General features: G+C 34.1%; 1 protein-coding gene across 7 annotated transcripts in view; it reads left to right on the top strand.

The window, feature by feature from the left end:
* CCDC171 (coiled-coil domain containing 171) overlaps window positions 1-14,692 on the top strand; it is a 255,246-nt gene that overhangs the window by 93,343 nt on the left and 147,211 nt on the right. For all 7 annotated transcript variants that reach the window (XM_037495466.2, XM_037495468.2, XM_037495465.2 and 4 more), the window contains exons 13-17: window positions 2,195-2,301; window positions 4,046-4,135; window positions 5,141-5,341; window positions 7,821-7,988; window positions 9,158-9,346. In XM_037495466.2, the coding sequence (XP_037351363.1) occupies window positions 2,195-2,301; window positions 4,046-4,135; window positions 5,141-5,341; window positions 7,821-7,988; window positions 9,158-9,346 (755 nt within the window). The remainder of the gene's footprint in view (window positions 1-2,194; window positions 2,302-4,045; window positions 4,136-5,140; window positions 5,342-7,820; window positions 7,989-9,157; window positions 9,347-14,692) is intronic.

Below are 14,692 nucleotides of genomic sequence, written 5' to 3'. Positions count from 1 at the left end.
TATATATATATATATATATATATATATATATGTTCAGGCGAAGACACTTTATTTCATGCAGAATATAAGACTGTATGTGGGTCAGCAAGGACAGGATATTTTGTCCCCTTATCCCTCAACATATTAAGATGATTTTATTCTTCTGAATTTCTAAGAGGAAGTTTTTCTTCCTTATTGTAAAACCAGCAGATTTCCCGAGTGTCCTTGAATGATTTATTCATGGCCTACTTGTATAGTAGCAAAAGAAAAGAATTATACATAACATTTTTTTATCTTGTGCAAGAGAGCAATTTTTAAAATATATATTTGGAAGACCTTTAATAAAATTTTTAATGAGTTGTCTGTCTTTTTAACTCATAGTCATTACAAAGAGTACTGTCTCCTTCGTTATCATGGTTCAGAGCAGTCTCTCCCCCTCCCCAACTGAGATATGTGTTCTTTGCAGTACTTTTGGTTTTTAAGTTAAATATTCTCCTTCTGTTTGAGAAAGTCTAAATGATACCACACTAAAGGTAGTGATTCAATTATATCTTCTTGAATGTAATATATTTATTAATAATATATTTCCAAGATTAAAACAGTAAATATCACCAATACTCAGATGAATAGTCTATGATAATCCAAGACTTTTCCCCCCTTTTCTTTCTTTTCCTTCTTTTTACTTTATAACTACCTTCTTCTCCATCTCTCCAGTTCTAGCAATTGGATAAAGAATCAATGAATGATCTCATGTAATTATTTATTAACTATCCCTCCTTTTTTTAATTTTAATTTTTTTTTAATTTTTAAAAAATATTTCTTTTTTTTTTTTAAAAAAGATTTATTTATTTATACAAGCACTGGGTACAGTCAGAAGCACGGGAGGGTGAGAGAATTCACCAGAGCCAGAGCGGGGAATAGAACAGGCAGACCGACGAAATGCACTGCTGAGGGAAGCAGCGGGCACGGCAGGAGAGGTCTGCCTCGCCATGTGGGACCCTCGCCGGCAGCCTGGGATCTAGCTGGCGCTGCAGAAACTGCCGGCAGCTTCGCAGCCCAGTGCTCAACCACTGCGCCACCAGGGGAGGCCCATCCCCTCCTTTTTTATATCGTAAATTCAGTGAGGACACAGGTCATTTGACTACTTTACATGCCTCATTTGTGGAATTATATTATTTGTCTTTTAGTGATTAGTTTATTTCAGTTAGCATAATGCTGTTCACCTCCATGTGCCTAATGCTTTGATTAGTAATAGGTATTCAGTAAATTAGTTGACTGAATCAATGAACAATAAAACATTGTAAGTTTTTTTAAAATTTTGTTGAAAATATCTTTCCTCTCTACATTAATATTTACATTGTAAAATATGATGGGGAGAAATTATAACAATAAAATAAAATATTTTTAATAAGAATACTGTAAAATTGCTACCTAATTTGTAATAGTGAAAGGAAGAGTAGTACAGTAAGCAATCAATTTAAGGTGACTTTACAAACTAAAGTTTTGATTATTTTGTATTAATAGTTTGAACTACATTTGCCCATGTGACCTTGATTTACTCAACTAATTTATGGCCCAACTAAATTAAAATAGTTTGAGGGCATAATATGGAAATGTTCATATTTTTATAGTGAGTATCAGTTTTAAAGATTTTAATTGAAACATGATGTGGGCCCATGTAGATAATAGCATTTTTATTATTTATTTCAAATAGTAACTTGAGAATTTTAAGGGTAGAAGAATATTTCCAAGCAAAACAGAAAATGATGTACTCTTAGGTTAAGAAATTAATATTTAAACAAAACAGACCTGACTGATTAGAACCACAAGGACCAAAGTAAATGTACCTATGTCCTCACAGCTATGTTAATATAGACTGTTCACTTACTTGTTGGCTAGCAGGTGTGTACAAATACTTAGGAGATGGGGAAAAAAGAAAAGAGCTCATTACTACCTACAATCTGGGCCTTGTTTAAGTTACAAAATAGTCACAAATCTAAAACCTGTCTCTATATTATGAACTTAATTTGACCACTTGTTTAAAAGGCTATTGATACTTGGCTATACAGCAGTATACTTTGGAGAATAAAAATGTGCTGGATGTTTCGTAATGTCTGTTCAGCTCTATCTAATTGTAATAGCTATGTTAGTGTTTGCTTAGCTTTTGTCTCTTTGTGACTCTAAGGGTATATTTTCATTCTATATTTTTCTTGAGGCATCCACAAGGACAAAGATAAACCTCCCAGCTTCTCTGTTGTCCTTGAGACTTTGAGGCGTACCTTGACAGATTACCAGAACAAGCTGGAAGATGCATCTAATGAGGTAACACTTGCACTGTTTGGCTCCACACATATAGCCTTCGGCCAGCAGCAGTACGTATCCCTTGCTTGTTACAAAGGTCAAAAAGATTGGGAGTGTTGACAGCTTCACAGATACTAAAAATAATAAATTGTCACTGTTTTTTCTTTAAGTGTCGCCTAAAGTTGTGTCTCACTTACGTTTTTGTAACTTCAGTCAACTATATTTTTCAAACTTATGAAGACTCTGTCACTTCTTGGTCTTCATTATTTAATCTATGCTTATGCAAGTCATGTAGTTAATGTGTTATATTTTAATGTTAATATATTTTTATGTTGAAATTTGTATATCTGCAATGGAAATTTAGATTTTTGTCAGTATTTGAAGAATTCTACAAATTGTGGGAGTCTTAATAAAAAAGAGAGAAGTTAGTTTCAATCTCTAAAGGGAGTAAAGTGTTGTTAGAAGTTTTTCAAAACAAGTATCTGTTTGATGTAACCCAGAAGTTTTTAGTTTGCTGACTGAAAAAGCTCGTGTTTTTATTTATAATCTCATTTGTATTAAATGAGTGGGTTGATAATTTCCTTGGATATTAAAATATTTTGTGAATTTCTACTTTAAAAATTGAAGAGCTTCTTTAGTTACATCTTGTTAAGTTAGAGAATTTGAAATAATTACATTAAATACAATGAGTTAGCACAAGAAAAAATAGATTATTTGAACCAAAGATAAGCCATGTAGCATGGAATATAGTGTTTCTCCTGTTTATCTGTTTTTTTTTCACATAGTGCAAAAGTCTTGAAACCATTATATTTCACTTTCAGAAACTATTATATTTCATATTATTTTACTTTAGTTTACTAAGGTGAACAAAGAAGGACCAGTGAGTCTTATTAATACCCTCTGTCTTGTTCAAAAGGCCTAAAAGAGAGTGACTATTGAAATAATCAAATTTCTATAAAGAACAAATATTGCTAAGTTTTTCCCAGGGAGACAGATAACCTATATTGTTAGTAGTTTATGAAACTCTTCTGAGGCCTAGGACTGGAAGCTGCAGGGTAACTAGGAACATATTACCCACAGCGAATTGTTATTTGGGAGGATGAATGTCACATGATCCTCAGCACAGTTGAAAAGTCGACTCAGCAGGCTTTGGCTTAGTAATGCGCTTTGTTGTGAACCAGTGCCAGAGACAGCAGTGGGGAGACCAAGGGGGTGGCTGCAAAGAAAGCAGAAAGAGCAGTCTGACAGAAAGAAGAATGAACTGTCAAAGAAAATAAATCACAAGCAGAGCAGGACCAACTGATGACCTGCCACAAGCCTTCCCAGTAGGACTGCATGTGACCGACCCTGAAGTTGTCATATGGAGTGAGAGACCAGTGAATACCCTCATGATGTATAGAAAGAACAGTCTTCTGCTCTGTCCTTTTTTCTTTCCTTCTAGATGCCACTGCTTCTGGCATTTTGGTCCAGTAGGATTTTAAGAATAAAGTTACATTTGTTTACAGTAAGAATGAAATGCTTTATCCAGACAACTAGTAGAAATATACTAACATTCCTGACATTTTAAGCTTGAATGCTTCTTTTTCTTTTTAGCCATGTGAGTTTGTGACAAATTACATAGTTAACTAAGAGAAATATTTTTTAGGACTCTTAATTACTATTGAAAAATTTATATCACGTGATTGCATAAAAATATTTAAAGATTAGTTCTGAGTTACCCATCCTTGAAAAATATTAAAAAATTACTTATATTTTCTTTCATCAGCTAAACAACATGAATGATGCTAAGGAAAAGGCGTCTAATGAACTTAATTCTACCAAGCAGAAGATAGAATTGCAAACTAAAAATATAAAGGTATTATGATTTCGAATAAGTTTTTCCTTTTGTATTAAGAAACAAATATTTTAAGGGGAGATGTCAGAAAACATATCTTCCTATTTTTTAAAGAGATGTTTGGATGCAATTTTAATTTTTTATTGTTGATCAAGGTAACGAGAATTTTTTTCATTAAAAAATGATTAGAAATTGTCTTGGTAAAAGAAAAACTTTGTTTCCCAGATTTAATTATAATATCATAGGTCCAAAAAGTTATTTAAGATGTAATGGCCATCCTCAGACACATTGAACATATTTTATATCAGCATACGAGGATCTGGAGTTAGTTTTCCTCAGTTTAGGGTGGAGCCATTGTTTTAGTATATCTTGCCTACAAATGAATGGGCTGAGACCACACCTGGAGAAAGTCCAGGACAATAGTTTATTTTACTTTTTTGCTCTGGTTTTATGTATTATATTTTTGCAAAGTTATACAGAGGCAGTTCTCAGAGTTACCTCAATATTGTTGGAATTTTTCTGTCTTGGTTCATGTTGAGTTTGTCATGGGCACACTTCAATGGAACTTGTTAAGGTTAAGGAATAAATATTTCAGCAGAATTTTATGCTATGTATTTGAGATTTGAATTAGTGTTTGGAATGTCGCTGGGAAGTAAATGTCCTTAGGTTAAATGTAAGAAATTTATTTTTTAAATGTTATTTAATATTTTTGAACTACCAAGTTATTTTTTAATAGTGGGTTGAAAGGCAAATTTCCCTATCAAAGAGGTTTTTGGAATAAGCTATCTTTTAAAATTTTTATGGTTAAATATTAAAACATAACAGATTTTCTAACTTTTGAGCTAAAATATACTTAGAAAATATATTCAATAAAAACACTTTAATGAGGAGCATTATAATCAAATGCTTGCTTGCCTTTGTGATTCTTTTATGTTAACGCTTTGAAAGTCTTCATTATGTATTTTATATTTGTATACTCTTTGATTAACTGGTCTTGATACAATCTCTATTTGGTATCTCTGACAGGACCTTCAGGATAAACTGACTGATGTCAATAAAGAGTTAAGTCATTTACGCACTAAAATTGCAGACAGAGAGGCTCTAATAAGCACTTTAAAAGTGGAACTACAAAATGTGCTGCATTGTTGGGAGAAAGAAAAGGCACGAGCAGCCCAATTTGAAAGTGAGCTGCAGAAGCTTTCCCAGGCTTTCCATAAGGATACGGAGGTATTACCTGAAACAAGATGACTGTCAGGAAGAACAAACCTTTCACTAATCTCAGTTTTAGAAATTTACATACATCAAGTGGTTATTTTAAATTCTTATAAGATTTAATTAAAAATTGTTCTGAGCTGAATATTTTGTAATATTCATGATAGCTGCAGAAACATTTGTGCTATTACTTCAGTGTCATCCTTTTTGGTGAGAAAAAGTCATGTAATTTAACCCTTCTATCAATTGTTCAAGGGTTGCTTGTTTGCCAAAGATAAGATGACTTTTTATTTCAAGAGTTTAGTAACTTAGGATGGTAGAATTTTTGTTTTTTTAGTAATCAGAAAGAACTGGAGTTGGATCCTGGTTCTTGTATTTATAAACTGTGATAATAACAACCCATATAGCTTAGTCTTAGTTTCCTTATTTGCAAAATAGGAATACATCTGCTTTAACAGACACTCTTACTTGTTGTAATTATAGGGTAATACTCAAAATATAAAAAAATACAAGTCCCATAAAATTAAAACTTTATTTGGTTGCCCTAGTGAGTTGTTTATCCATTTTTATTAATGACTTTTAAAATGTTATGACAAACATTTATATTCTATATGAACCTGTGTGAACAGAATTGTTATGTTATATTTTCCTTTATCCATGGGATAAAAGGTAGTCTAGTCCACTAGTGGAACTGGTTTATCTGAGTCGTCCTGCATATTGAGTTCATTACTCCAACAAATATGAACATGAGTGCCAAGAAAGTAAAGAGGAAACATTCTTTCCACTCTTCTCACAGCCTGGGATTTAAATTGTGTCCACATGAAGGGGCTGGAATTGTTCTGCACATCAGATAATGATTAAAGTAAGGGAAACTAGAAGCCTGACTGTATTGTAAAGTCAGCATGTCTACAGCGTTGTGGTTGGGTTCAACATGTGTGAATTGATTTTGGATCTTGAGATTCTCTTTTCACGCCAAATGGATGATTATCATGCATGGTTTATCACAGCCCAAGCAAAAAGGACATAATGGCGACACAATGAATTATCCTTGAGGATGAACGCAATCACTTGGCAAAATGTGGGAGGGGAAGATTTTAGTGCCTGAATATTGTGTTTGCTTAGTTAAGTTTAATAAGATTTTTAAACATCTCAACTCAGTTGAAATGCAAATGATATCTTTAATTGGTTAAAAAGGGAAAAAAAGGCATAGCATAGTTATGAAGATTCTTCTGATATCCTAACTTATTTGTGGGTGTAACTACATTTTTTTTTTTTTATATTTGGAAAAAAAGTAGCATATAAGGTGAAGGTAACATACATATTTTGGTTATGTGTAGAAAAGCTTTCTAAGCAATTTCTAATTAAAAAATCTTAATGTATGCAATATTCATTTTTGTTTTCTAGAAGAATAGAATTTCTATGTTCTCCTTTTATTTTTTTTCCTTTTAAAAATTTTCTTTTTCTGCAATCCATTAAAAAATCTTGAGGGAACTTATTTTATAAATATAAAATACTCATTTTGCAGCTTCACAATTATCTTTTCTTGAGTTCTGTTCTTTGAAACTTTATAGATGAAACACCTTATAAAGAGAGCCATTTGGCATTTAGTAAGTAAACTTTCCTTGTGTGTTCAAGATGGAATCATAATTTTACGAATTTTACAGCATAGTGTTCCTAGATCATATAACAATGGATAATTTAGTCAGTAATCTCAATATAATTTTAAAGGACCTTTTTCATACTTCTAATAGTGCAGCTTTGAAAATATGTCCACTTTTCTTTTGCCTGTGACTTTGTTATATTTAAACACCCACAAATACCCACTGTGCCAAATACTATATAAACTTATAAATGAGAAAACAAATGAGCCCATCTTCCATATCTTTCATATCACTGTCTGCTTCGCCTAAGGGGCTTGGGATAGATTTTCTGTAAGTGGTAAGTAAACTGGAATCTCTGGAGAAGGAAGAGCTGAGTAATTGTGTACATGTAAAGTACAGTTATTGGTATGACTTTTTCTTCAATGGAGTTGAATAGCACTCTTTTCTCTACTTTGGTTTTTTGACTGAAATAACATGTTTTGACACACATAAATATGAAATTACAGAGTCACCACACTGACTTCCAGTTAGAAGGACTTAGAAACAACTAGTCCAAATACGTTATGTTCCAGCTGAGAAAGGTAAGGTCTGAACAAGCACTTATCCAGATCACATCCCAGTAGTAGCAGAGCTGGGCTCAGAACTCTGGTTTTCTGGCTTCTAGTCTTTAGATTTGGTTTTGAATACCAAGTGTAAGCAATTCCCAGTTTCTATCTGATGCTTAGTTTTGAATGTAAAAAAAATAGTTATCACAATGACAGTATTCTGAAACTTGAATATTTTAACTCCTTTCCAGGTTTTTGAAATAAATTCTTCACCATGTACTTGAGGTGTTTTATTTCTCAGAGTGTTTATATACTGGAATTAATTTCTCGTTTTATTTTTCCCCACAGGAAAAGCTAACCTTCCTTCATACCTTGTATCAGCACTTGATAGCAGGCTGTGTGCTCATAAAACAACCAGAAGGCATGCTGGATAAATTCTCCTGGTCTGAGCTTTGTGCAGTCTTGCAGGAGAATGTTGATGCCCTGATCGCAGACCTCAGCAGGGCTAACGAGAAGGTAACTGTCCTCAGGCACCAGATACCTCTATTAAATTCAGTGACATTTGTCCACATCACAGTATCATTAAAAGGGGCTGACATTCATCTTATTTCAAAAAGAATTTGGATGTTAATAATTCAATACCATTAATTATGGCTTGTCTACAACTCAGTTTGATGCCATTGCTGTGGGCATGTAAATGTGACTGAAGTCTGTATGAAGTCTCTAAGCTCCACTTTCTGTGCAGGACATGCTAATACTACTAGCCAGTATTAGCCACAGGGACCTAATTAAAAGAAAATAAATTAATCTTACTGATGAAGCAATTCAAAGAACTTAGTCATTTACATTAATAAACCAACTCTTTATGTTAGCATAAAATAGAAACAAGATAGTTATTCAAAAACATGATCTTAAAATTCTTTGCTTAGGAAATAATGAGGTGTTAGTTTAAAAGCATTTAAAATTTTAAAATTATGTCTATAACTTATTTTTTTGAGATTTAACAAACTGTATTACAAATCCCATTTAGTGTTTTAGAAGGTAAGAAGTACATGCTGTAGAAGAAAACAGTAGACTTTTATGGTCGCTTTACTATTCACAAGCCTAAGAATTCAATCTTTTAAAAAAATATAAAACTCTTTTGGTCTTAGGATATTAAATGGCTTAGCAGACCAACATATGCCACCATTAAAAACGATGATTCTTATCCTGGATCTATTGATCTGGTCAGAACTATATTTAGTTTCCAGGTTGTAGGGACAAGAAAAGAAAAACTGTTTCCTAAGTGGTGTTTTTTCCTTATTTCTAATGTGGTGGAATAATGAAAAAACATTGTGGCCTAATTTTAGGGTGATATTTCTTATTGTTGAGCACTTTTCCTTGATCCTATTGTCAAATATTTCCATACATATTTAGAAATAGGTTTGAGGAAATGAGGACATAAACTAGAATCATAGATGCAGTTTGTGTTTGTAAATGTGTGTATAATGGGTTTGAAAATTACTTGTAATTTAAATAATTATGTTTTAACTCTCTGTAATGGTGTTGTGTTTAAAAAAATTTTTAAACAGTATAGGAACATTGTCATACATGTTAGATGGTGAGAATTTTCTTAAATTTGGATGTGTTTTGGGGGAGGTGATAAAATGGTTTGCGAGCATATGTCCTTGCTTTGCCCCATTTAGATAAGTCATCTAGAGTATATCTGTAAAAACAAGTCTGATACAATGAGAGAGCTTCAGCAGACCCAGGAAGACACCTTTAACAAAGTGGCAGAGCAGATCAAAGCCCAAGAGAGCTGCTGGCACAAACAAAAGAAGGAACTGGAGCTGCAGTACTCTGAACTTCTCCTTGAGGTGCAGAAAAGGGCACAGGTATGCTGTTTCTATAAAGAGCTTTAAAAAACAATGCTTGATCTTTATGTGATATTTTCTTTTAGTACCCATACCAAATTAGTTTGAAACTTCTTGAGAAGCACGTAGAACTCTTTAGGCACACATTTATATGATCACACAAACACACTCATCCACATAAATGGATATATGTGTATGTGTGTATGTTAAGAGTTGTCTTTGGCTAAGTTCCAAAGTAGATGAATTTCTGGTTAAAATATCCCAGAATTCATTAGTCAATTACATACTAAACTAGCATTTCCTTATTTATTTTTCAAATAACAGATTAAGAGATGTAGAAAATATCACCAGTTTTAGTGCAGGTATCCTTTTATCCAGTGTATTCAATTTGTGGGGCTTTTTGTGTGAATCATTAATTCATTTCAGGTTGGAATTTACTGTACCTCCTAACATTGTATGAGATCCAGAGTTATTGATGTAAACTATGTAGTAAAATAATTGACTCTGACACATATTATGTCTTTTATGTTGTTTTTGATTGAGAACAGAAGTTACAGAGTTAGCATAATCATATTTTTCCTGTACAAATTATTGTCAACGTAATTTATATTGTTAACTGTCATCTCTCTCCAATAAGGGATGACATAATGATAGTGTGTACTTTTTTATATTGAATTTAATAATGGGACACTCATTCTGAAGATAGGATAATTAGGAACCAGAAGGTTCTATATTCTTCCCATGTTCCAATCAACATCTAACCTCTTTATTTGTCCATTCATGCTCATATAGGCAGGAAACCATATATATTTTTGTTTGCTAATAAAGTTTCAGATTGCCTAAAATAAGACCGCTTTATTTTCCCCATTGTAAGGGTCCTTAATGAACTGATGCCTTTCTCTATGAATTTGGATGATTTTAACATACTCTGTAAAGTAGTTATTGGTTTACTGTAGGCAGGGTTCTATGTGATATGCTCTATATTTTCTACTACTGAAGCATGAGACCTAAACAACATTTTTAGAGGTAATGTTGTGCAATGTACACTATCATATGTGTACAGTTTGATGTTCTTTTTTTTTTTTTAAATAATAAATTTTATTTTTATATTCCCCCATACAATTGCAAACGCCCCATTCTGACCCCAATCCTTCCCTCCGCCCCCCCCACCCCCAAAAAGTGTCTCTGGTTCATAGTTTTTTGTTGATTTTGATTTTCACTTTCTTATATTCATTTTCCTGGTCCCTTATTTAAGTTTTCTAGATTCCTGCTATGAGTGAGACCATCCGGTATTTTTCTTTTTCTTTTTGGCTTATTTCACTGAGCATGATCCCTTCCAGCGCCATCCATGTTGCTGCAAATTGCATGTGTTTATCTTTTTTGAATGCTGAGTAATATTCCATGGTATATATGTACCACATCTTCTTGATCCAGTCATCTATTTTTGGGCATTTGGGTTGTTTCCAAAGCTTAGCTATTGTAAACAGTGCTGCTATAAACATAGGGGTGCAGGTGCTCTTTGGAATTGATGTTTCTGTGTCCTTTGGGTAAATACCTAGGAGTGGAATTGCTGGATCATATGGAAGCTCTATGTTTAGTAGGCCCAGAAATCTCCACACAGCTCTCCATAGTGGTTGGACCAGTTTGCACTCCCACCAACAGTGCAGAAGAGTTCCTTTTTCTCCACACCCTCGCCAACATTTGTTGTTGCTAGTTTTTTTAATATGTGCCATTCTCACTGGTGTGAGATGGTATCTCATGGTAGTTTTGATTTGCATTTCCCTGATTACAAGTGATGTTGAACATTTTTTCATATGTCTGTTGGCCATTTGCATTTCCTCTTCAGAGAAGTTTCTTTTTAGCTCTTCTGCCCATTTTTTGACTGGATTATTTTCTTTGTTGTTGCTGAGTCTCATCAGCTCTTTGCAGATTTTGTGATCAGTCCTTTATCATTAGTGTTGGGTGCAAAAATGTTCTCCCAGTTGGTGGGGTTTCTCTTTGTTTTTGTTATTGTCTCTTTTGCTGTGCAGAAGCTCTTTAATTTGATGTAGTCCCAGCTGTTTATCTTTGCCTTCACTATCACTGCTTTGGGTGATGTGTCTGTAAAGATGTCTTTGATGTGCAAATCCCGTAGTGTTTCGCCTATATTTCCTTCTATGTATTTTATGGTTTCAGGTCTTATGTCTAGTTCTTTAATCCATTTTGAGTTGATTTTTGTGTATGGTGTGAGGTAGTGGTCAAGCTTCATTCTTTTGCATGTAGCGACCCAGTTTTCCCAGCACCATTTATTGAACAAACTTTCTTTGCTCCAATGCATAGTCTTTGCTCCTTTGTCAAAGATTAGTTGACCATAAATCTGTGGGTTTATTTCTGGATTTTCTATTCGATTCCATTGGTCTGTATGTCTGTTCTTGTGCCAATACCATGCAGTTTTTTTTTTTTTTAAAAGATTTATTTATTTATTTATGCAAGCACTGGATAGTCAGAAGCAGAGCAGGCAGAAGGACCGAAGTACACAGCTGAGGGGAGCAGCGGGCGGCAGGAGAGGTCTGCGCCCCATGTGGGACCCTCCTCCAGTGGCTGGGGAGCAGCCGGGGATCGAACCGGCACTGCAGAGGCTGCGGGCAGCTTCGCAACCCAGCGCTCAAACCGCTGCGCCACCGGGGAGGCCCAATACCATGCAGTTTTGATGATTATGGCTTTGTAGTAGAGTTTGAAGTCTGGGAGTGTGATGCCTCCATTTTCTTCTTTTTTTTTCAGTAGAGCTTTGGCTATTCGGGGTTTTTGGTGATTCCATATGAATTTCATCAATAATTGTTCTATTTCTTTGAAGAATGCCATTGAGATTTTGATTGGAATAGCATTGAATCTGTATATTGCTTTTGGTAGGATGGCCATTTTAATAATGTTTATTCTTCCAATCCATGAGCAGGGGATGTCTTTCCATTTCTTTGTGTCTTCTTCTATTTCTTTTAACAGTGTTTTATAGTTTTCTTTGTATAGGTCCTTTACCTCTTTTGTTAGATTTATTCCCAAATATTTGATTTTTTTTGTTTCAATAATAAAAGGGATGGTTTTTTTGATTTCTTCTTCTTCAGATTTATTGTTTGTGTATAGGAAGGCTACTGACTTTTGCGTGTTGATTTTGTATCCTGCCACTTTACTGAATTGATTGATGAGTTGAATTAGTTTTTCTGTGGAGATTTTGGGGTTCTCTATGTATATTATCATATCATCTGCAAATAGTGATAGTTTGACTTCTTCTTTTCCTATTTGGATTCCTTGGATGTCTTTCTCTTGTCTTATTGCTCTGGCTAGGACTTCCAGTATTATATTGAAAAGCAGTGGTGAGAGTGGACATCCTTGTCTTGTTCCAGATCTTAATGGAATTGCTTTCAGCTTTTCACCATTGAGAATGATACTGGCTGTTGGCTTGTCATAGATGGCCTTTATGATGTTGAGGTATGTTCCTTGTATCCCAAGAATTTCAAGGGCTTTTATCATGAATGGGTGTTGCACTTTGTCGAAAGCTTTCTCAGCATCTATTGATATTATCATATGGTTTTTATATTTCTTTTTGTTGATGTGTTGGATAACGTTGATTGATTTTCGGATGTTAAACCATCCTTGTGCCCCTGGAATGAATCCAACTTGGTCGTGGTGAATTATCTTATGGATACATTGTTGGATTCTGATAGCTAAAATTTTATTGAGGATTTTTGCATCAGTGTTCATTAGGGAGATTGGCCTATAGTTTTCCTTTTTTGTGTTGTCCTTATTCGGTTTTGGTATTAGTGTAATATTGGCTTCATAGAACGTGTTTGGTATTGTCCCTTCCTTCTCAATTTCTTGGAAGAGTTTGTGAAGGATAGGCACTAATTCATCTCTGAATGTTTGGTAGAATTCATTTGTAAATCCATCAGGTCCTGGGCTTTTGTTTTTGGGGAGGTTTTTGATTACCATTTCAATTTCGCTGCTTGTAATTGGTCTGTTTAGGTGTTCTATTTCTTCTTTATCTAGCTTTGGGTGATTGTAGAGTTGTAGGAATTTGTCCATCTCCTCTAGATTGTTGAACTTGTTTCCATATAACTGTTCATAGTAGTTACTGATTATTCTTTTGATTTCTGCTGTGTCCGTTGTGATTTCTCCTCTTTCATTTATGATCCTGTGTATTTGTGCTTTCTCCCTTTTTTCCTTTGTGAGCCTGGCTAGGGGTTTGTCTATTTTATTTATTTTTTCAAAGAACCAGCTCTTGGTTTCATTGATCTTTTGGATTGTTTTTTTAGTTTCAATTTCATTTATTTCTGCTTTGGTTTTTATTATTTCTTTTCTTCTACTGGTTTTGGGGTTTTTTTGTTGTTCTTTTTCTAGATCTTTGAGCTTCGAGATTAGGTTGTTTCTTTGAGTTCTTTCTTGTTTTTGGATGTGAGCTTCTATTGCTATATATTTTCTCTTATTACTGCTTTTTGCTGCATCCCATACATTTAGGATATTGGTGTCCTCCTTGTCATTCAATTCAAAGAATTTTTTAATTTCTTCTTTGATCTCCTCGTTAGTCCAGTGGTCTTCCAGTAGTGTGGTTTTTAATCTCCATGAGGTAGGATAGTTCCTTGCCTTCTTTTTATGATTTATTTCTAGTTTGATGCCTTCGTGGTCAGAAAAGATGGTTGGTATGATTTCAATCTTGGTGTATCTGTTGATGTTTGTCTTGTGCCCCAGTATGTGATCAATCCTGGAGAATGATCCGTGTGCGCTTGAGAAAAATGTGTACTCCGTTTTTTTTGGGTTTAGTGTTCTATAGATGTCTGTTAAGCCCAAATGCTCTAGGTCCTTATTTAGAGCTTTAGTTTCTTTACTTATTTTTTGTCTTGTTGATCTATCCATTGTTGATAGTGGTGTGTTGAAGTCTCCCACTACGTATGTGTTTTCTCTGATGTCTGTTTTCAGAGAGGACAACAGTTGTCTGATATATTTTGGTGCTCTTTCGTTTGGTGAGTATATGTTAATGAGTGTCATTTCTTCTTGAAGTATTGTCCCCTTGATCATAATGTAGTGACCATTGGGGTCTCTTTTTATTTTTTTGAGTTTGAAGTCTGTTTTATCTGATATAAGTATAGCTGTTCCTGCTTTCTTTTTTGGCCCATTTGCTTGTAGGATTGTTTTCCATCCTTTGACTTTGAGCCTATTTTTATTTTTTGTAGCTAAATGTGTTTCCTGGAGACAGCAAAAGGTTGGGTTTTGTTTCTTAATCCAGGCTGCAACTCTGTGTCTTTTTATTGAAGAGTTTAGTCCATTTACATTTAGAGTTAATATTGATATGTTAGCATCTGTATTTGCCATTATGTTTGTCTTTCCTTTGATTTTATT

This window comes from Talpa occidentalis, unplaced genomic scaffold (genome assembly GCF_014898055.3).
Source record: "Talpa occidentalis isolate TD23 unplaced genomic scaffold, MPIMG_talOcc4v2.1 talOcc4.7, whole genome shotgun sequence".
NCBI lineage: Eukaryota > Metazoa > Chordata > Mammalia > Eulipotyphla > Talpidae > Talpa > Talpa occidentalis.
The sequence above is the reverse complement of the archived record's forward strand: the minus strand, read 5'-3'. Positions and strand labels throughout refer to the sequence as shown.